General features: G+C 55.9%; 2 protein-coding genes and 1 long non-coding RNA gene across 9 annotated transcripts; 2 read left to right on the top strand and 1 right to left on the bottom strand.

Moving 5' to 3' along the window:
* The first annotated feature begins 1,101 nt into the window (after nucleotides 1-1,101).
* TMUB2 (transmembrane and ubiquitin like domain containing 2) lies at nucleotides 1,102-5,216 on the top strand. 4 transcript variants are annotated; one of them, XM_059997817.1, is made up of 4 exons: nucleotides 1,102-1,188; nucleotides 1,782-1,855; nucleotides 3,156-3,704; nucleotides 3,957-5,216. In XM_059997817.1, exons 2-4 carry the CDS (start codon nucleotides 1,821-1,823, stop codon nucleotides 4,321-4,323), a joined length of 951 nt encoding a protein of 316 aa, XP_059853800.1. In that variant the 5' UTR covers nucleotides 1,102-1,188; nucleotides 1,782-1,820; the 3' UTR covers nucleotides 4,324-5,216. The 4 variants fall into 4 exon arrangements, with proteins under 4 accessions (XP_059853800.1, XP_059853802.1, XP_059853801.1 ...); XM_059997818.1 differs by having other exon boundaries at nucleotides 1,185-1,242; XM_059997820.1 differs by lacking the exon at nucleotides 1,102-1,188 and having other exon boundaries at nucleotides 1,377-1,855; nucleotides 3,156-3,433; nucleotides 3,545-3,704.
* Nucleotides 5,217-5,297: 81 nt separating this feature from the next.
* On the bottom strand, nucleotides 5,298-13,391 carry ATXN7L3 (ataxin 7 like 3). Of its 4 annotated transcripts, none has more exons than XM_059997813.2 (13): nucleotides 12,721-13,391; nucleotides 11,254-11,364; nucleotides 10,823-10,955; nucleotides 10,448-10,619; nucleotides 10,159-10,256; nucleotides 9,951-9,973; nucleotides 9,579-9,645; nucleotides 9,341-9,426; nucleotides 8,953-9,021; nucleotides 8,640-8,683; nucleotides 8,293-8,364; nucleotides 8,042-8,199; nucleotides 5,298-7,928 (listed from the first exon to the last, which is right to left on the bottom strand). In XM_059997813.2, exons 2-13 carry the CDS (start codon nucleotides 11,302-11,304, stop codon nucleotides 7,780-7,782), a joined length of 1,122 nt encoding a protein of 373 aa, XP_059853796.1. In that variant the 5' UTR covers nucleotides 11,305-11,364; nucleotides 12,721-13,391; the 3' UTR covers nucleotides 5,298-7,779. The 4 variants fall into 4 exon arrangements, with proteins under 4 accessions (XP_059853796.1, XP_059853798.1, XP_059853797.1 ...); XM_059997815.2 differs by having other exon boundaries at nucleotides 9,341-9,369; XM_059997814.2 differs by having other exon boundaries at nucleotides 9,579-9,624.
* LOC138413894 (uncharacterized) lies at nucleotides 11,383-14,956 on the top strand. The gene is made up of 3 exons (XR_011246278.1): nucleotides 11,383-11,972; nucleotides 12,056-12,150; nucleotides 14,720-14,956. It is a non-coding gene; the product is annotated as an uncharacterized lncRNA (long non-coding RNA).
* The last annotated feature ends 3,635 nt before the right edge of the window (nucleotides 14,957-18,591 follow it).

The following is an 18,591-nucleotide window of genomic DNA, read 5'->3' as shown; positions in this document are numbered from 1 at the left end:
GCAGTGATTTCTCTTGTTGGGGAGCACGGGCTCTAGGCGCACGAGCTTCTGTAGTTGTGGCACGCGGGCTCAGTAGTTGTGGCACGTGGGCTCAGTAGTTGTCGCTCGTGGGCTCTAGAGCACAGGCTCAGTAGTTGTGGCGCACGGGCTTAGTTGCTCCGCGGCAAGAGGCATCTTCCTGGACCAGGGCTCGAATCCGTGTCGACTGCATCGGCAGGAGGATTCTTAACCATTGCACCACCAGGGAAGCCCTCATTTTCTATTTCTTGATCTGAGTCCTGTTTCCACCGATGTGTTCAGTTGGTGAAAACTAACGAGCTCTTCGCTTTTGAGTTTTCCCGTCAGCATTATTTACACTTCAATCAATAGTTCACCGGAAAACAACAGCAAAAACCCCAAAACGTCTTTAGAACAAATTTTAATTTCAAAAATCCGGATAAATTCTTGTAAATTCTTGTAAGCTGAACCTTTTTTCCCTGTCTTTCTTGGGGCTCCTGCTTTTCCTGTGTCCTAAGCCTGCAATGAATCTGTGCCTTCTTTTGAAATGCTTTCTTGCCTTATTTACCAAGGTTCCACACTACCTGGGGCCGCATTCTCGGAGCACCGGCTGGTGACTAAATTGTCTCCTTGTCTGTCATCTCGACTAGCCCTGAGTTGGGCTCTTTGAGATCAGAAAGACCAGTCCCGGCTGATTCCGCTAACCCGGAGCTCAGTGCGCGTTGCAGAGCAGTAGTAAATCCAATCAGCCCGGGAGGCTGGGAGCAAGGCCGGAAGAAAAAGGCTGCGAAGAGGAAAGCGCCGCTCTGGTCTGCCCAGCGGTGCCAGCCCGCTCGGACATCCAGACGCGAAGTCACACCCCTTGCCCAAGCACCTCCCGTTAACTCCCTCCTGGCCCCGCCCCTCATCCATGGGCTCCTTAGGCCCCGCCCACCAGGCGTGGCCTTGCCCCGGGAGGGCCAGGATCCCGCCAACTATAACTCCGCCCCTCCTTCCGCTGAGAAACCTGTCCCTTTTATTTAAAGAATACGTTTACGTCAGCCCGCTTTACGTAGCTTGTCGTCATCAGTGCAAGGCGCGGAGGCGGAACTTCCTGTCTCTGGTTCTAACAGCTTCCGGGAGAAGCCGGAAGAGCCCGGACCCTGGACAGAATCAGGGCTAGCCAGCCCCTCCCCCGGCCCCTACAGAAAGGTGAGTCCACGGGCCGTCTTGGCGAAGTCAAAACACTTAGTCTGGCCGCTTCAGGTGAGGATCTCCTTCTTTATCCAGGCACAGTACCGGTCCAGATCCCCTTTAATTTCCCATGTTCCCCCGCGTACTCAAGCCCCGCCCCCAGTCTCCCGGCCCCGCCCCGAAGTGTGAGGGGTGTGGATGGTTTGTGAACCCCTCACCTGACTCTACCCGTCGCGGGCTGGGAGAAGCGGGTTTGGCCACGGCGGCCGGAGCTGGGTGGGCCCACGGACTCCTCTCCAGCGCCGCGGGAATAGGACCGCCCAAACGCGGAGCCTTCGCGTCAGAAAAGGCAGGATCGGGGACCCCTCCTCACCGCGCCGTCAGGGTCGCTCACAGGTTGAGGAGCGAGCAAAGAGGCCTCTGAGGAGGGAGACCTGGGGTCCTGCCCAGTCCCTCCCCTCGAAAGTTCCCTGTGCCTGTGCTAGTCGTTTTTGCCTCTGTTCGCCGCAGTTTCCTTTTCTTTAAATCAGGGTTAATGCCGTTAACCTTCTTACCATTAGGGGTTAGTTGTGGGAGTGATAAATGACTGCTACTGTTTGTTTACTGAACAGTTGCAATGTGCCAGGCACTGTGCTAAGTATTTTGCTTCGATGATTTCCCGTCATCTTCAAAACAACCTTATGAGGTAGGTACTATTTTTAACCCCATTTTACTGATGAGAAAGCTGAGTCTCTGAGAAAATTGTTTGAGGTTACAGAGCTAGTAAGAGGCAAAGGGGGTTATAGTTAGTTTGGGAGTTTTTTTGTTTGTTGTTTTTCCTGATCCCAGGGCCCACGTACTAAATAAGGATGTGAAAAGTATTCAGATGTTGATATGTTCCGCAGTGTTCTTTGAGCAGCTACTGTGGGGTTATGCTGGGCACTACGGTACATGGAGAAATACATGTGAACCTTATCTTCCAGGAGTCTAGTAGAGAGATGGACTGGTAGATAAGTATAATGAAGTTTTATAGGTGCTGTGAGAATAGTCCGGTAATGATAATCATCAGACTGGATTTGCCCAGGGACAGCTTTGAAAGCAGCAGATTCTCTAAGGGAAAGAGTAGGTACTCCAAGGAGCAAGCAGATATCCTTTCTACCTTTCTAAGAAACTGCCGAGGGAGAACACAGGACAGGAGGGGAGATTGTGATATGCATTGTGAGAGCCATTTTGGAATCTTGTCCGAATCACTTCCATGCAGGTAGTGGTTTTGCATTTGTGAGCCTACAGTGACCCAGGAGGGTGGTCCTTCTGGTGTCTGTTCTGCTTTGCTGCCCGAAGAATTTCGGAGGAGGCAGACACAATGTCCGCTGCATAGTGTCTGTTGATGGCCCCTCCTGGGCTGTCCCTTTGGGTTGGTCTGACTTTGCTTTTGATAAATTAATTTTCTTTGGCTCTTGACATCTGGACGTAGATCCGTGACCGTGAATGAGACTGAGTTCAAATGACACAATCTGGCAAGAGTGGCTGCGCTGTGCCTTCAAAGGGGCCCCAAATAAAATACTCCGGGCTTTTTTGGCTTCTCTGAAGCCACCTTGGAGGCATCTCAGGGGGGGCATAGTTGCTTTACCAATAGATAAAAATCCTAGAGAAACTCAGGGCTCACAGAAGCAAATGTTTTCCCCACCTGCCAAAAAAGCAACGAACAGTAACAGCAGCAGCAGCAGCAACAAAGCTGTAAGGTTTTCCTGATGATCCGTGCTTACTCGGGGGGTGGGAGTGTGAGAGAGGAAGGGCGTGGAACCTGAAAGCCAGCGTTTCAGGTTAGAGGCAAGGGGTAAGTCCTTAGCTGTAGATTGGGGGTCCAGAGTTCGGAAGGTCTGTGTCTCTACAGGACACTGAACTCCATTTTCTTTCGGGGCTGGGTCAGTTAGAGCCTAAACAAACAGGAAACCTGCTTGCGACCCCTCATGCCCTGCTGATGCTGTCCCCCTTTGTTCCCGCAGTGTGGACCCAGTCAGCAGCCAGGCCATGGAGCTCTCTGATGTCACCCTTATTGAGGGTGTGGGTAATGAGGTGACTGTGGTGGCAGGTGTGGCGGTGCTGATTCTAGCCTTGGTCCTAGCTTGGCTCTCTACCTACGTAGCCGACAGCGGTAGCAGCCAGCTCCTGGGCACTATTGTGTCAGCTGGCGACACATCCGTCCTCCACCTGGGGCATGTGGACCATCTGGTGGCGGGCCAAGTCACCCCAGAGCCAACCGAACTCCCACATCCATCAGAGGGTAATGATGAGAAGGCTGAAGAGGCTGGCGAAGGTGGGGGAGACTCCACAGGGGAACCCGGAGCTGGGGGTGGTATTGAGCCCAGCCTTGAGCATCTGCTTGACATCCAAGGCCTGCCCAAAAGACAAGCGGGCCCGGGGAGCAGCGGTCCAGAGGTGCCCCAGAGATCTGAGGATAGCGCCTGCCTCATCAATGTGCGGCTCAAATTCCTCAACGACACCGAGGAGCTGGCTGTGGCCAGGCCAGAGGATACTGTGGGTGCTCTGAAGAGGTAGGTGGGCTGGGAAGTGGGAGGCTGCTTGCACCCCATGCCCCCAGCCCTTGGTCTTCTCAGAGGAGGCTGATACAGACGTGGGAGCAGCAGGGAAGCATCAGGTGCGGCCCTTACAGGGCGGGTGGGGGAGTACTTCCTTAGAAAGCCACCCTGCAGTTTCCCCCCAGTGCCTTGCTTTGTTGGTCCAGGCCTTCCGGCCTTCTCATTCCTTGCCCTCTGTCTGTCCTTCTGTCTGTCGCATCCTTACAGTAAATACTTCCCTGGACAAGAAAGCCAGATGAAACTGATCTACCAGGGCCGCCTGCTGCAGGACCCAGGCCGCACACTGCGTTCCCTGAACATTACCGACAACTGTGTGATTCACTGTCACCACTCACCCCTTGGGTCAGCTGTTCCAGGCCCCTCGGCCTCCCTGGCCCCCTCTTCAGCCACTGAGCCGCCCAGCCTCGGCGTCAGTGTGGGCAGCCTCATGGTGCCTGTGTTTGTGGTGCTGTTGGGTGTGGTCTGGTACTTCCGTATCAATTACCGTCAGTTCTTCACAGCACCTGCCACTGTCTCCCTGGTGGGGGTCACTGTCTTCTTCAGCTTCCTAGTATTTGGGATGTATGGACGATAAGGACCGTAGGGAGAAAATGAAAGGCGTGGTCTTCCTCCTTTATGGCCTCCCCCCTTTCCTGGCCAGAGCTGGGCCCAAGGGCCTGGGAGGGAAGGGTGGAAAGGATGTGGTGGGTCCCCCTCCATAGGACCCAGGAGGCAGGCACGGGGCCTCCCCTTCACGTCCACGAGGGTACAGACATCCCCTCTGTGCAAGCACAACTCAGGTAGAAATGAGAATGTCATCTTCCTTCAATTTTAAGGTCCTGAAGTTCAGAGGTGAGCTGGTGTTCCAGCTCAGTGGGGAGCCTGGGCTCTGAGGATTCCCTCCCAGCCGTGGCCCTAGCTCTTTCCATTATCCTGCATGTCTGCTCCTCAGCCCCCAGGGCTGCCTGTCAGGGCAGTTCAGCATGGCCCCAGCATACTTCTATAGGGAGCCTGGAGTATCTTTCGGTTCCCTCGTGGAATATCCATCTTTCAAGACTGAAATCACATGGGCAGGAGTGAAGTGTCAGCCTTCCCTGTAGGCACCTGGCCACCTCCACCTTCTCCCTCCACCCCGTAGCGGGAATAGGGTGTTCTCTGTGTTCTGGATGGTTTCCAGTGTTCTTTTTCTTTTCAAAGCACTTTGCTTATATTCTTTTTAAAAAAAATAGTCCCTTATAGAGCTCAGTCAGGAAGGGGATTGGGGCACAAAGCCAAGCCCCCAGCATTGGGAGAGGCCGGGCCACAGCTGCTGCTACCCTAGGCCTAAGGCTGTAAGCAAGAGGCAGCTCTGGCCCTCAGCCAGTGTCCTACTCTGCCCAGCTCCAAGGACGAGCTCTGGGTATGGAGCACTGGGCCCCAGGCCCTTGCCTCTGGGGCTCTTGGATGGAGGGCCGTGTCTGTGACTGAATAAAGTTCCATTTTGTGGCCGTGGAGTCTCCTGTGACATTGAGAGAACGCTGTTGCTCTGCCCCCAGCAACCCGGGAATGAGGGTGGGTAGGCCGGGCTACCAACGGGAGATGCAGTTTATTTACACCAGCAGCCATGGGGGCAGGGGGAATACACAGCGTTTACAAAGTTAGCTACCTGTACAGGATGGATTACATATGCAAAAATAAAAATCTCAAGACCACAGGACAGCGTGAGCCCCACCCCCCTCCCCCAATGACCCCAGCATGCGGTAATGCCAGGCGGGTGGCCCCTGGGCATGCGGGGGGGAGTGATGCATGGAAGGAAAAGCCACCGGCCATGGAAATTAGTACAGAACCCCCCCACACACACTCAGACACATGATAGAATACAGGGTGGACGACACCTAGCCGGGGTGGGAAGGATGGGAATTGAAACCCACACAGCCTGCTGTTAGAGGGAAGGGAGTGGGGAGCTCCTAGCCCCTGTTCAACTACATGGTAGGGGGGGCACACTCTCCCCGGAAGGAAAGGGGTTTGCTCCCTCAGGGTCTCTGCTGGACCAAGCCCATCTCTTACCCAGCCTGGGCAGGGGGCTCTGCCCTGAGGGCGGGCCAGGGAACAATGGGGAAGTGGATGTGGACAAACCAGTTCCCAAACTACTTCCCACTTCTCCCTCCTCCAACCAGAAGGGGGAAAGGGAGAGGCCAGAGGTGAAAGGGTGTACTTATTAGGGCCTGAGCTGCAGCTGCCTCTCAGAAGGAAGAGTGGCCCGCGGCCTTCCTCCCTTCACCTTCAACCTACTCCCAAGTCTTCATTTGGGAGCAGGCTGGAGGCTGGCTGAGATCTTCCTTTCCCTCTGGCTTCCCTTAGAGGGAGAAGGCTGTGGAAGAGCGAGAACAGAGGAGCCCAGGCCCCAGGATTTATTCTAACTCCTGCCAAAATTTGGCTTTTTAAAAAATAATCAATTCTTGGGTTAAAAACCAGTTTGTAACCAGGCGTCAGCCACAATCAGAGCCACCCCAGGGGGAGATTGGGGTTCCAGACAGGGTACTACAGCCCTATCTCTTGTTCCCTTAACCCTCTAGGGTCCCTAACCCAAATCAGTCCAACCAGTCCTGGGTACTAGCTACCCAAATGTGGGATGGCTCCTCCTGGGAGGAGGACAGGGGACACGTCCTGCGAGTGCCAGAGAACATGGCTCAGGGTCAACTCCATCCCTGTGTCAGTCAGCTCTGCTCCCCGCCCAGACTGCAGGCCTCCAGCTCGGCTCCTGAGAGCCACGGTGCCCACGTGGAGGTGGGACGATACATCTCTTCAGGATGTAGACCAGGCAGGTGGGCACACTGGCACACAGTCCCACAGAGGGGCACTGTCTAGGCGTGGCACCCCTTCCCCCTCCGCTGACAGCCCCGAGCACAGAGACCACCCTCTCTTCCTGCCCCACTCCTAGCAAGGGGGGAGAAGTAAAAGAGCAGGATTTTCCTCAGAGCCCCAAACCACAAGTACAGAATAAATAACTTAAAAGCGGCTAAGGAAGGGGAAACAGGGCAGGCTTCAGAGGCAGGAGCATCGAGAGAGGAACTGGAGCTGGTCAAGGTTAAAGAGGGGGTGGCAAGCAGCAGTTGGGAACTTGGGCTGCCCTGGTAGGGCAGTGGGGCAGGGTAGGCAGGAGGAACATGGGGCCACCCCAGGAGGGTGAGGCTGGGCCCCTTCCTGGGGCAGGGAATGAGGTAAGAAAACATTTCAAATAAAGCAGCACCGTTCCCTCTCACCTTGGGGCCCCACTCCTCGCCAGCCCTGGGTCAGGGAGGAGAGGTAGGGGGGGAGTCATTTTGATACACAGCTCCCTCTTCCTACCCTCCCCCTGCCCTTGAAGCTGTAGAGGCTGGAGGCCCTTTCCTGGCACCCAACAACAAAAGGACAGCTCCCGCTGCCAAGGAGGCCCATGGGGACTGAGGGGAAAGGGCTGCCCCTGTGAGGGGCAGGGAAGGCGGCGGCAGTTCTGGACGCCTACCTCAGCAGACAGCTCGCTGTGCCTGCCTACCCCTGGGATGGGGGCGTTTGATAGGCTTCTTCTGCACACAGACAGGACACGCCCAGCCCTGCTCCTCAGCTGCAAGCACCGGACCCATTCACATTGCTGAGGGCAGCTGGGGGAGGCCCCCTCCAGGCTCAGCTTCCAACCCACCGCCTCCCGGGTAGCCACGATGCTCCTCGGCAGGGCTTAGTCCAGTTCCTGGGGTGGGGGGCGGCAGTGCCCTGGCACAGTGCCCAGGTCAGGCCCCTGGCCTAGCTGGACATCCAGTAACTCACAGAATAAATAGGAAAACCGCCTCCCCACCGAACTTATGTCCAAGGCATAATATGTCCAGGTCTGAGTCCTGCACGCCGAGGGCTCGTGCTCCTTCGCAGAAGACCCTGACACCCCCCAGGGGTGCATAATTGGATCCTCTGCCTGCCTGGCCCACCAAACTTCCCAAGCCCAAACCCCCAGCAGCCGTCCATTTGCCAGGCTATGCCACCTGGGTGGGGGTCGGGAGGGAGGGCTCTGCTCAGCCAAAGGCTATCCCTTGCACCCGAGTCAGTTGATGTCATCGTAGATGCTGGGCGTCGGGGGTGCCGGAGGCTTTGGCTTTTTCTTCTTGTTGGAGCCCAGGCCAGAGGCAGTCCCTACCAGGCTCAGATGGGATTTCTTTTTCTTGGTTTTCCGTGACTCGGAGCTGTTGGTACCTGAAGAGAAGGAGGCGCGAGGGTTGAGGGCAGGTTCGTGGCAGGGGAACGCAAGGTGCTCCCCGTCCTTGGCGTCGGGCAGAGAGCCCCCGGGGCCCAGCTGTATCACCTACCTAGACCCCATCCCTGATTCTCACTCGTCTTGGAGGAACCTGAATCAGAGGGTGAGAGATCGGAGGAGCCATCCCACTGAAGCCGGCTGATCAGGGCCTGGCTGTCAGTCATGTCAAAGCTGTCATTATCCAGGGAACTCTCGACCTCTGGAAGGACGCTGGAAAGGGAAGAGGCCAGAGAAGGGCTTCAGGGATACCAATCGTCATCCTTAATCTCCACAACCCACCACCTTTCCTGGAGGGTCACTCACGCCGAGGGTCCAAGGAAATAAATCCGCACGGCTCGCCGCTGCTCATCCGTGTGCTGGGGGCAGCGCAGGGACCTGGTGGGGAGAGAATTATCAGACCCTGACAAGGCAGGAAGGGTCTGAGGAATGCAGGTGAAGCCCCTCCCCTCAGCAGAGGTGGGAGGGATGGACAAAGGCAGGGAAGGGATGAACGGAGAGCCCCCAGATTGTGGCCTAAGGCCTGACCATTAGAAGAGGGGAGGGGAAGGGTGGGAGTCCCACTGCTCAAGTCCAGGGGTACTCCCGACCCATGTGCCCAGGGTGAGTGTGCAGGAGGGCCCCCTGGCCCTGTTCCTAGGTTCTGAGCTCACCTTGTGCACATCTTCTTGGTGTGTTCAGAAATCACCCCACATTGCTGGAAGAGGAATATAAGCTGAAAGGAGGGATGGAGGAAAGCCTACTCTAGACACTAGACATTCTCTTCTGTACACATGCTAGACTGTAAGCAGAAATGGCCCCAGGGTGTCCACGGCAGACGGCCCCAGACCACCAATGGCCAGGAAGCCTAATTCCAGAGAGAGACCTAGGTGCCCTCACTGCCACGTCAGCAGCCTCTTTCAGGGCCTCAACCACTGCCTGTGGCTCAGCTCGCTCCCGAGGGCCTCCCCTTCCCTGGTCCCTCACCGTGGTGAGCAGGCTACGCAGCTCCTCCGGCCCCAGGGTCTCGTAGCTGATCCCAGTTGAGTTGTTATACTGGGCAAGAACCAGAGGTACAGGTTAGAGAAGGGGCAGCCAAAGAAGGGAGGTTGGGGTGGGGGGGTGCAGAATCAGTCCCTCTCATCCCTTCCTAAGTGAGAAGGCCTTAAGACTGCCCAGCAGTTTTCCAACAATCCCTTCCATCCCACCTGCACAGGGGTAAGGGGTTGGGACCTACAGAGAACATACATATGCAAGACCTAAATACCCCATCTAGTGCTTCTGGCTGTCAGCATTCTGATCCCCACTTGTCCAATCCCACGCAACCACAACAAGGACAATGAGAGGGAACCTACAAGGGGCAGCCCCTACTCACCTTAAAAGGATCCGAATTGCTAAGTTCCCCTGAAGAAGAAAAAAGAAGGGGAAGGGTGTTTGATGCAGAGGTACAGACAGAGAACCCTGAAAATAACCAGAGAGGAAGTGGGGGTGACAGAAGGATCACAGGCCCTCCCTCGATACCCCGGCCCGCCCCCCACGCCCCCCTCTGCCCTCCAGCAATGAGTCCCAGAAGACACAGCTAGAATCACTCCCGTTGTTCCAGCCCCACTTACCATTTTTGTGTTTTAAAGACTTGGATCTTCGAGGGGAATTGGGGTTCTGGAATGGGAGATACCATAGCTTTGGGGAAAGGGTAACGATAAGGGGGAGCCGAGAACCCAGGGAAGGAAAAAAGATTTGACAAAGAAGCATCCTCAAATCCCTACCCTTCCCCATCAGTAAGAGGCCCGTCTACCCAGACTCCCTCCTCCCACCTTCCCCCAAGGCCTCTGCTGCCCTCCTGCCCACCAGACACCCTCATCCCAGAACCCAGAGAGGTACCCAGCGACCTCAGACTTGAGTCAAGACACCCGAGGACTCCCTACCCAAAGGGGAGGGTATGTGTCCTTCGCCCAAATCTCCCTCATGCTTGCCCCAGCTCTCACCTTGTCTGATTTCCTCTTCTTGGCTGTGTAGGACAAAAGGATAAAAGGTAGGGTCACTTTAAGTTCCCAATCTAAGGGCACCTAAAGCAAAGTACAAAGCTACACTCTCCCCCCTCATTCAGGATAACAACTTGTGACTGTTACATACCCAATTCCTGCGAGCCCGCCTCACCCCAATGGCCCCCAAATTCCCCAGATCCCCAAACACCTTTCTTCTCTGAGCCATAGGACCAGTCGTTGTCATTGATGTCATCGTTATCCTCTTGGTCACTCTCAGACTTGTTCATGTTGTTGCTATTGGCAATCCTGCCAAGGGTAGGGAAGAGGAAGGGTCAAGGCTGCCACCTCTCTGCCCCCGACTTCACAGGTAGAGTGGAGCATCTGGGGCCAAGCGTGACCCACCCTCTGTGCCCTACTAATGCCCCTGGAGGGCTACACCATGGAACGGGCTGCAAAAGGTGAGCCGCTCTGGTTCTAGCAGGGGGAGAAGCCCTCACCGGCGGTTGGCGATTCGACTGCTGTTCCGACCCATTCCCAGGCACTTCTCCAGATGGGGAGCAAAACGGGAGGCGGCAATGCTGCGGCTGCAATTGGGGCAAACACACTCCTTGCTCTTCCACTGGTTGAAAACCTGTCCAAAGATGTCCAACCCCGGCTGGTCCACGATCTCTGGGGACAGGAGAGGCGTGTCGATCAGGGCGGGCAGGGGACCCTCACCTCTCGTTCCCACCCATGGCCCCACGGCCTCTTCAAAGCCCCTGCCTAAGCTCACAGGAGCTCCACGTTCTACATGTGGTGCGGCTGCCAGAGAAGGACCCTCCAAGCACTCCCAGGACAGGGCTAGACTGCTCTCCTTCAACCCTGAAGCTCACCAAAATCCTTCATGCTATCAGGGTCCGTGTCGTCCAGGAAGAAATAGCCACACTTGACAGCCCGGTGTACCTCAAAGCAGAATCCCAAACAAGAATCCTCGACCAGGTCCGCGTATATCTCCTGAGCGATGGCCTGGGCCCAGGGGAGAACATCCAGGGTCACAAGAGTCATAGTCCCATGGACTGAAAGCAACTCTCACCAACCAAATCTCCTGCCAATTCGCCCTGGTCAAAAATAATGCTTTCTCTGCCATTTTCCCCATCTTGACTTCGAGTTCTTTCTTCTTCTGGATCCTCGGGCCTTCTTAGCTGGCTATTCCCTTTAAGGAACAAGGCTGACTACCCAAATTCCTCTCTGGTGCGGATGCCAGATAAAGTGACGAAGAAACATCAAGAGAAAGAACTGGAGGCACACGTGGGGGAGCCCTCACCTCTAGTTTGCTGTTATCCAGGCCAGACAAAGACATTTCCTCCATTTTCATTTGTAAACTCTTGTGGAGACGGCGCTCTGACTGCTCATAGCACAGCGGGCGGCAACACGGCTGCACACATGGGGGTGGGGGTGTTGGTGTGAGTCCAAGACACCTCTGATGACTGCCACCTCCCCTCCGCACCTCGCTGCCCAGAGCTCGATGGTGGCATCGGGATCTACCTCTCCCTAAAGCCTAGGCTCACTAAGTCTGGATGGTCCTTCAGGGCCTGAAACCCAAGGGCGGCCTAGTCCTTCCCAAGCCTGAACTCAGGCCCTGGACTCTACTGCCAATCAGAGTCTGGGTCTACAGCAGGCAGCAGCTCCCCCCAGGTCCCCAAAACTCGAACCCCTCTTCGATACCCATGGTGCAATGCAGCAGGGGGAGGAGAAGGAACTCTAAGGCCTCAAAGCAAACCCACAGGGTGTGGCAAAGAACTGCACAGACTCCTAAATACACTCCCCTCCCTTCGCTAGGCTCTCCTCAGAGCCACCTCTGCTTTCAGCCAGGATGTCCACTTGGGGGGGTACTGCTACCAGAAGTAGGAATGGCCCTAGGACCCTACAACCTTCACCCCACTCTATCTTCCCTTGCAATAAGCCTGCCACTACAGAAGGGGAGCAGAGCCCACAGAAATCTAGAGCTAAAGGGGCATTTCTAGCCACCATGAGCAAGAGGAGGTAGAGTCCGGTGGGTTGGCAGGCCAAGAGTGGGCACTCCCCTTACCTGTTCTTCTTTTAGATAACCACCCTCCCTCCCTCAGGACCAGCCCGGAAGTCTCTCCAAGAGCCCCAAAGTCCAGGAATCCCCACCAAAGGATTCAGAAACAGCGCCCACAGTCCGGGGCCCCTCTGAACGGTGGGTACGAGTTTAAGGAGCTGCCGGCCTAGAGTGGGGTGGGGACTGACAAATGAGCCGGGGGCACTGGGGAGGGTAGGAGGCCGGGCCTCGGCTCTTCCCCCGTCCCTGCGGCACTGCTGCTGCATCATACCAACTGGGGGGAGGAGAGCCGAGCCGCCGGAGGCCGGCGCCGGTCCGGGACAGACCGACCCTTAGAGAGTGGGCAGAGTGGGACGCGTCCCGGCCCCTCTTCCTCCCCGCCCGCCGACAGCCCCGGCCGGCCGGGGAGAGGAGTCCGGGAGGGTGTCTCTATTGTCCCGGGGGCTGGGGCCTGGCTCCCTAACAAAGGCCCCGCGCCCCCTCCCCGGCCGGCCCTGCCCCGCCCAGGGGGGACCCAGACAGGGGGAGAGCGGGGGGCCCCGGCCGGGCCGGGAAGCCGGGGGAAGCCGGGCGTTTCCGCGGCGGCCCGGGGGGAGGGGAAGGGGCGCTGACCCAGACCTGGGGGGAGGGGGCCCAAGCCCCGCCTCGGGCCCCGCCCCCCGCCCCCCGCAGGCCCCTCCCCCGTCCCCGTCTCCGTCCCGTACTCACCCCGCCCGGGGGGCCGCGCCGGGGCCCGGCGGCCTCTCAGGGCCGCGTCCTCCGGCGGCGGCGGCGGCGGCGGCTGCTCCGGAGCCCCATGTCCGTCGGTCCGTCCTCGCCTCTCCCCGGGGCCCAGGGCCCGGGGCCGGGGGGTCGGGCCGCCCCCCCGCCTCGCCGCCTCACCGGGCGGCCATGGCCCCTTCCCCTCCCTTCTCGTCCCGTCGCCGCCTCCTCCTCCTCACCTCACCCCGCCCGCGCGCAGTCCGCGCGCCGTCCGCGCGCCCCTCCCCCCGCCCCCCACTCCAGCCCGCCTCTCCCGGGCGGGGGGTGCGGCGCGAGCCCGGAGCGCGCGCGCGTGCCGCGACCGGAGGATGGATGGATGGAGCGAGCGAGAACGCGAGCGTGCGCGCGCGCGCCCCTCTCCCCCCTCCCTTCGCGCGGGCGCGAGGCCAAGCGCGAGCGCGCTCCAACCTCCTCCTCTTCCTCCTCCCGCCCCTCCTCAACACCCCGCCCCCGCCCTCCCTTCCTCTTCCTTCTTTCGCTTTCGCGCGCCCAGCGACTGCTCGCGCCTGCTAGAAGGGCCCGAGCGCGTGCATCTGCCCCGCGGCCGCAGCTCGGCAGCATTTGCTCCAGGGGGCGGGGACCGGGCGGGGAGGAGGGGCGCCACGCCGCCGTCCAAAGTACCGGCGGACGGGGACGGGGGCGGGGAGATGGGCGGGGCCTTCGGGAGCCACCTCGGCCAATTGCCGTCTCGCCCCGGCCCGGCCGGCCCAATAGGATGGCGGTGGGTGGAGCGGCGTTCAAGGTGAGGTGCGCGGTGCGCTGGGGGCGGAGACGTTGTGCCGTCCCGGCCGGCTCCGGGGCGGGGGCAGCGGGTGGCGTCGAAAGAGAGCGCCGGCTCCCAGCCGAGCCTGGGACGCCTTCCGGCCCAGGCTCCCCCGCCCTTCCCTCCGGGCTCCCGGCTCTTTTTCCCCCCAGCGCCCCCACCCCGGAGTTCACCCTGAAGCGTGCAGTCGCTTCTGTGAAGAGGCCAGAGTTGAAGTGGGACGCAGCAACTCAGGCCAGAAAACCTGAAGGGGGCTCGTCCGAGCCTCGGTTCCCCGTGTTCCTGGGCGGGTCTCAGCCCACTCCAGGCCTGAGAAGCAACAGACGCCCGAGATGAGGGTCCTCCGCTGAGGGCAGAGGCCGAGCTGTGCCAGTCTGAGCGGAGCGCCCTCCCCGCCGTCATCCTAATTTAGATCCCACACCTGCTCGCCTTTCCTGCTTCCGGAACCCACGCTGGACCGCCCCCCCCCCCCCACCTCTCCTCTCCACAGCTTGCCAGTCAGTGGCCAGACCCTTACTCCGACTCAGTTCTACTCTCCAGTGTGTGCCCATATCCGCGCGCTCTCACAGTCCCTCTTCTGGAGCAAAGGGCCTTTCCCAGCCGCAGTAGATGCTTAGACTGGCGCTTCCATCTCAGTTACTCTCTGTGTCTGGAGTCCTAAAACGGGTATATGACAGCCCTCTTCCTTCAGAAGATGAGATTAAATGAGGAAAGTCTTAAATCACATACTTTGGGGCCATCACTGATTCTTTAGTCTTCAGCAAGCATTTATAGAGGCAGTAGTCCTAAGTGGTTAAGACCAGGAATCATCTGAATTTAAATCTGTGGACTTGACAAACGAACTTGAGCAAACGAGCTCTCTGTTGCCCCAGTTTACACTGTTGTCACCGGGTATAATGATAGTACCTATCTCATTAGGTTGTTGTGGGGATTGACAAGTCAGTGCCTGAGAAACTCGGCTCAGTATGCTGAGCTGTTACTCTTACGGTGCGCTGTTAAGAATTCTTATGGTGCATCCGTGCTGGGATGCAAAAATAAAATAAGACAGTTACACTTCCTCAAGAAGTTCACAATTTGTGGGGTAAACAGACCTGTAGGAAAATAATTGCCAGTGTAATAAGAATAAGAGAGCTCGGGACTTCCCTGGTGGCTCAGTGGTTAAGAATCCTCTTGCCGGTGCAGGGGACACGGGTTCGAGCCCTGGTCCGGGAAGATCCCACATGCTGCGGAGCAACTAAGCCCGTGCGCCACAACTACTGAGCCTGTGCTCTAGAGCCCGCGAGCCACAACTACTGAAGCCCGCCCGCCTACAGCCCGTGCTCCGCAACAAGAGAAGCCACAGCAATGAGAAGCCCACGCACCACAATGAAGAGTAGCCCCCTCTCACTGCAACTAGAGAAAGCCTGCGTGCAGCAACGAAGACCCAATGCATCCAAAAATAAATAAATTTATTAAAAAAAAAAAAAGTGAAGTGCCCAGGAGTCTGGGCACTGGCTGGAACATAGGAATATATGGGGAAATAGCAGGAAGTAAGCAGGGCAGACCATGCAGGACTAAGGGTATGCTGAGGAGTCTGCGGGCTTTAACCCTACAGGCTGTGAGGAGTCCTCAAGGGGAACTGTTTGACTTGCATTTTAAGTAGATCACTCTGGAATGTGGAGTCTGGATAGCTTAGAAGTAGTAGGTTTTTGTTATAGCTTGAGATGTGTGGGGTAAAGGAGAGAGAGACCCTGAATACATCGTTAACCAAGATGGGGAACTCTGAGGAGGAGATGTGAGGATACAGGACAATGACAAGTTCAGTCTGAGATATGTTGGAGTTACTGTGGAATCAGCTGGTGGAGACTCTCAGAAGGTGTTTGAACTTGAGTCTAGAGCAAAGTAGTGAGGCCAGGACTAAAGGTGTCTCCACAGTGTGAATCAGGAATTCTCCACTCCGATGACCCTGATCTGTTTCTTAGTCTCGGAATATGGGCAATACATCCTGCCCCAAGGAATTTACATATGCCCAGGAAGCCTTCCTATCTCCTCCCTGTTTACCTAAATCCTTCCTCACTTCACCCCTGGCCACCCTCACAAGAAACTCCTTTAAAACTGGATTGTACTATTCATTTGGCACTTGGCCTGAGCAGTCTGTGGTGGTGACCTCTTTGGGCACGTGCCCGGTCTCCACAGTTAGCACCAGTCAATAAACACTAAGGACTACACTGGTCCAGGCTCTGGGCGAAGTGCAGTGAGCCAGAGAGACACACAGACCTTGTCCTAGTGGGGCTTACAGCCCAGCAAAGCCTGAAGTGGAAGAAAGATCGAATGTGAAGGCATCCAGGCTGCTGAAGAAACAAATGCATAGAGATCTTTTAGTCAGGGGGTCAGGGGAGGCTCCCTGGAGGAAGTGGTCTTTTAAGTGGAGCCCTGAATGAACTAGGAAGAGAGGTGAAGAGGAACATTCTAGGCAGAGGGAATGGTTATGTGTACAGGCAGAATGTGGGAAGAGAGTGTAGTGTGTTTGAATCTTGGATGGCTTGTGTAGCTGGAGTTGGGCAGAGAGGACAGCAAGGGCACCAGATCCCCAGGGCATTGTGGGCCCTATTTATTCCCTCATTCAACAAATATTGCCTTTTTTTTTTTTTCTTTTGGCTGCATTGCACAGCATGTGGGATCTTAGTTCCCTGACCAGAGATCGAACCTGCGTCCCCTGCAGTGCAAGCACAGAATCTTAACCACTGGACCGCCGGGGAAGTCCCTCAACAAATAATTCTTGACTGTAAAATGTATGCCAGGCACTTTTAGGTGCTGGGATTACTGTAATGAATGAACAGATACGTTGCCTTCTACTTGGAGAGATAGACAATGAACAAGTAAACAGATAAGAAACAAGGAGATGTAGAAGAAGGCCTCTCTAGAGAGGGTGGTCAGGGAAGGCCTGTGAGGTGACATTTGAGCTTAAGTCTGAAGAATGGGAAAAACAAGCTATCTGTAGTGTTGGGGGAATGGCATTTTGGGTAGAGAAAACAAGTGCAAAGGTCCTGTGGTAGGCATGTTTGAGGAACAAAAGACAGATCCCTTGGATCGATCCTTGTGAGTGATTAGGAAGAGTGGAGTGAGAGAAGGGAGAGGGGAAACAAGGGTTAGGCCTTTTAGGGTCATTGTAAGACAAGGAGTTGTAAGTGTAAGGTCATCAGATTTGTTTTAAAAAGATAGTTTTGGTTGCTGTGTGCAGAATGGACTGTAGGGGGCAAGAGAGCAAGCAGGAAGACCAGTTTTAGGTCTTCGCAGAAGTTGAGCAATGGTGATGGCCTGAAGAGGATGGGGATGGAAGCAGGTAGACAGATTTGAGAGAGATACGGGAAATGGAACGGACGGGTCTAGGTGAGCGAATTTCACCTCCTTTCACTAAGAGATGAAATAGGGAGCGAGGACTTAAGGATGATACACTGATTTCTAGATTGAATGACCAGATAGTTAGTGATCATCTGGGGTCTTGAGGTATGAGGTGCCTGCAAGATATCCCAAAGGATACACTGAAGTCTGTACGGGTCTGCAGCTTGGAAGAGCGGTCTCTATAGAGACCACCTTTTGGAATGGTTACTATGGGTGATAACTGGGGGTTCATAGAGTGACTTGAACACCTAGGATAGAATGAGGAGGAGGTGGGACTTCCCCTGGTGGCACAGTGGATAAGACTCCATGCTCCCAATGCAGGGGGCCTGGGTTTGATCCCTGGTCAGGGAACTAGATCCCACATGCATGCTGCAACTAAGCGTTCACATGCCTCAACTAAGGAGCCCACGTGTCACAACTCAGGAGCCCATGTGCTGCAACTAAGGAGCCCACCTGCCACAGCTAAGACCCCACACAACCAAATAAGTAAATAAAATAAATATTAAAGAAATAAAATCAATCCCTTATTTATTAAAAAAAAAAAAAAAAAGAATGAGGAGAAGCGGATGCCAGCAGAGTAGACCAAGAAGTCAAGAGACAGGCAAGTGGGACTTCCCTGGTGGTCCAGTGGTTAAGACTCCACACTCCCAATGCATGAGGCCCAGGTTCAATCCCTGGTCAGGGAAGTAGATCCCACATGCCACAACTAAGAATCCACATGCCACAACTAAAAGATCCCTTGTGCCGCAACTAAGACCCAGAGCAGCCAAATTAAATTTTTAAAAAAAGAGACAGACAAGTGTCCACTGGGTGTAACTGATGAACATGTTGGTGACCTCAGCGAGTCACCTCAGGGCAATAGTGGGTGGGAGGTGAGGAAATGGGAGACCATGAGGGGCAAGGAGCTTTTCAGAAGTTTGGCCAAGAGTGAGAGAGGGGTGTGGGGTGAAGGGAGAGGTCTTAGATGGCCCTGGGTCGTTAGCCCTTGGTGGTTGCAGGAACCCAGCCAAGGCTTGTGGAGGGAAGGCTGTCTTCCTTAACATCAGGGAGCAAGTCATCTCAGCCCAGCCCACTTCCCATCAGAGGTCTGGGTCATTAGGAAAGTCATTCCTAACCCTGGTGAGGCTGAGGGCTCAAGGTGGGAGGGTTACCCCAACTCCCAAAGATAAGCCCTTGCATGACCATGGTGAACACCCCTGACCCTAATGGTTCATTCATCACCTCTGTTTTTCAAGGCAGTGCATTCCGGAGAAAATAATGTATCTGTTTCCCAAATTCTCAGGCCTTAGTGGTCTGACAACCCGAGGTGAACAAACTGAATTGAGAAAGTACAAGAACAGTAGCACGAAACAATGTGAAGGCAGGCTGCCTACGGAATCGTCAGGGATGAGGAAGATGGTTCTAGAAAGAAGGGGCAAACAAGCTGGCTTCAAGGGTCTTTCCACATTGAGACTGTCGGTCGCCCCTGTCTCTACTCGCCCTTCATTGAGTCCAGTGATCAGACAGCAGTCAAATCTTTGTTTTTTACTTTATTGTACAAAAAAAGGGAAAACAAAACTTCCACAGTTGGCCTTCAGCTTAGGCAGACACCTCTAAGCCATTCCCTCCCACCTCCCATGATGCAAATTCAAGTTGCAGTTGTTGAAACCTACAAAAACACTTCTTAAATATTA

The sequence above is a fragment of the Delphinus delphis genome, chromosome 19 (genome assembly GCF_949987515.2).
Source record: "Delphinus delphis chromosome 19, mDelDel1.2, whole genome shotgun sequence".
NCBI lineage: Eukaryota > Metazoa > Chordata > Mammalia > Artiodactyla > Delphinidae > Delphinus > Delphinus delphis.
This window is presented reverse-complemented; position numbering and strand designations above follow the sequence as displayed.

Excerpts from the sequence above, each read along its gene's own strand:
- TMUB2 (XM_059997817.1), top strand. The coding sequence starts at position 1,821 with ATGATTTCCCGTCATCTTCAAAACAACCTTATGAG. Across the intron at positions 1,856-3,155 it reads CTTCAAAACAACCTTATGAG|TGTGGACCCAGTCAGCAGCC; the intron begins GTAGGTACTATT and ends TTGTTCCCGCAG. Across the intron at positions 3,705-3,956 it reads ACTGTGGGTGCTCTGAAGAG|TAAATACTTCCCTGGACAAG; the intron begins GTAGGTGGGCTG and ends GCATCCTTACAG.
- ATXN7L3 (XM_059997813.2), bottom strand. The coding sequence starts at position 11,304 with ATGAAAATGGAGGAAATGTCTTTGTCTGGCCTGGATAACAGCAAACTA. Across the intron at positions 9,427-9,578 it reads GTCTTTAAAACACAAAAATG|GGTTCTCTGTCTGTACCTCT; the intron begins GTAAGTGGGGCT and ends GGTTATTTTCAG. Across the intron at positions 8,200-8,292 it reads TATTTCCTTGGACCCTCGGC|CGTCCTTCCAGAGGTCGAGA; the intron begins GTGAGTGACCCT and ends TTCCCTTTCCAG.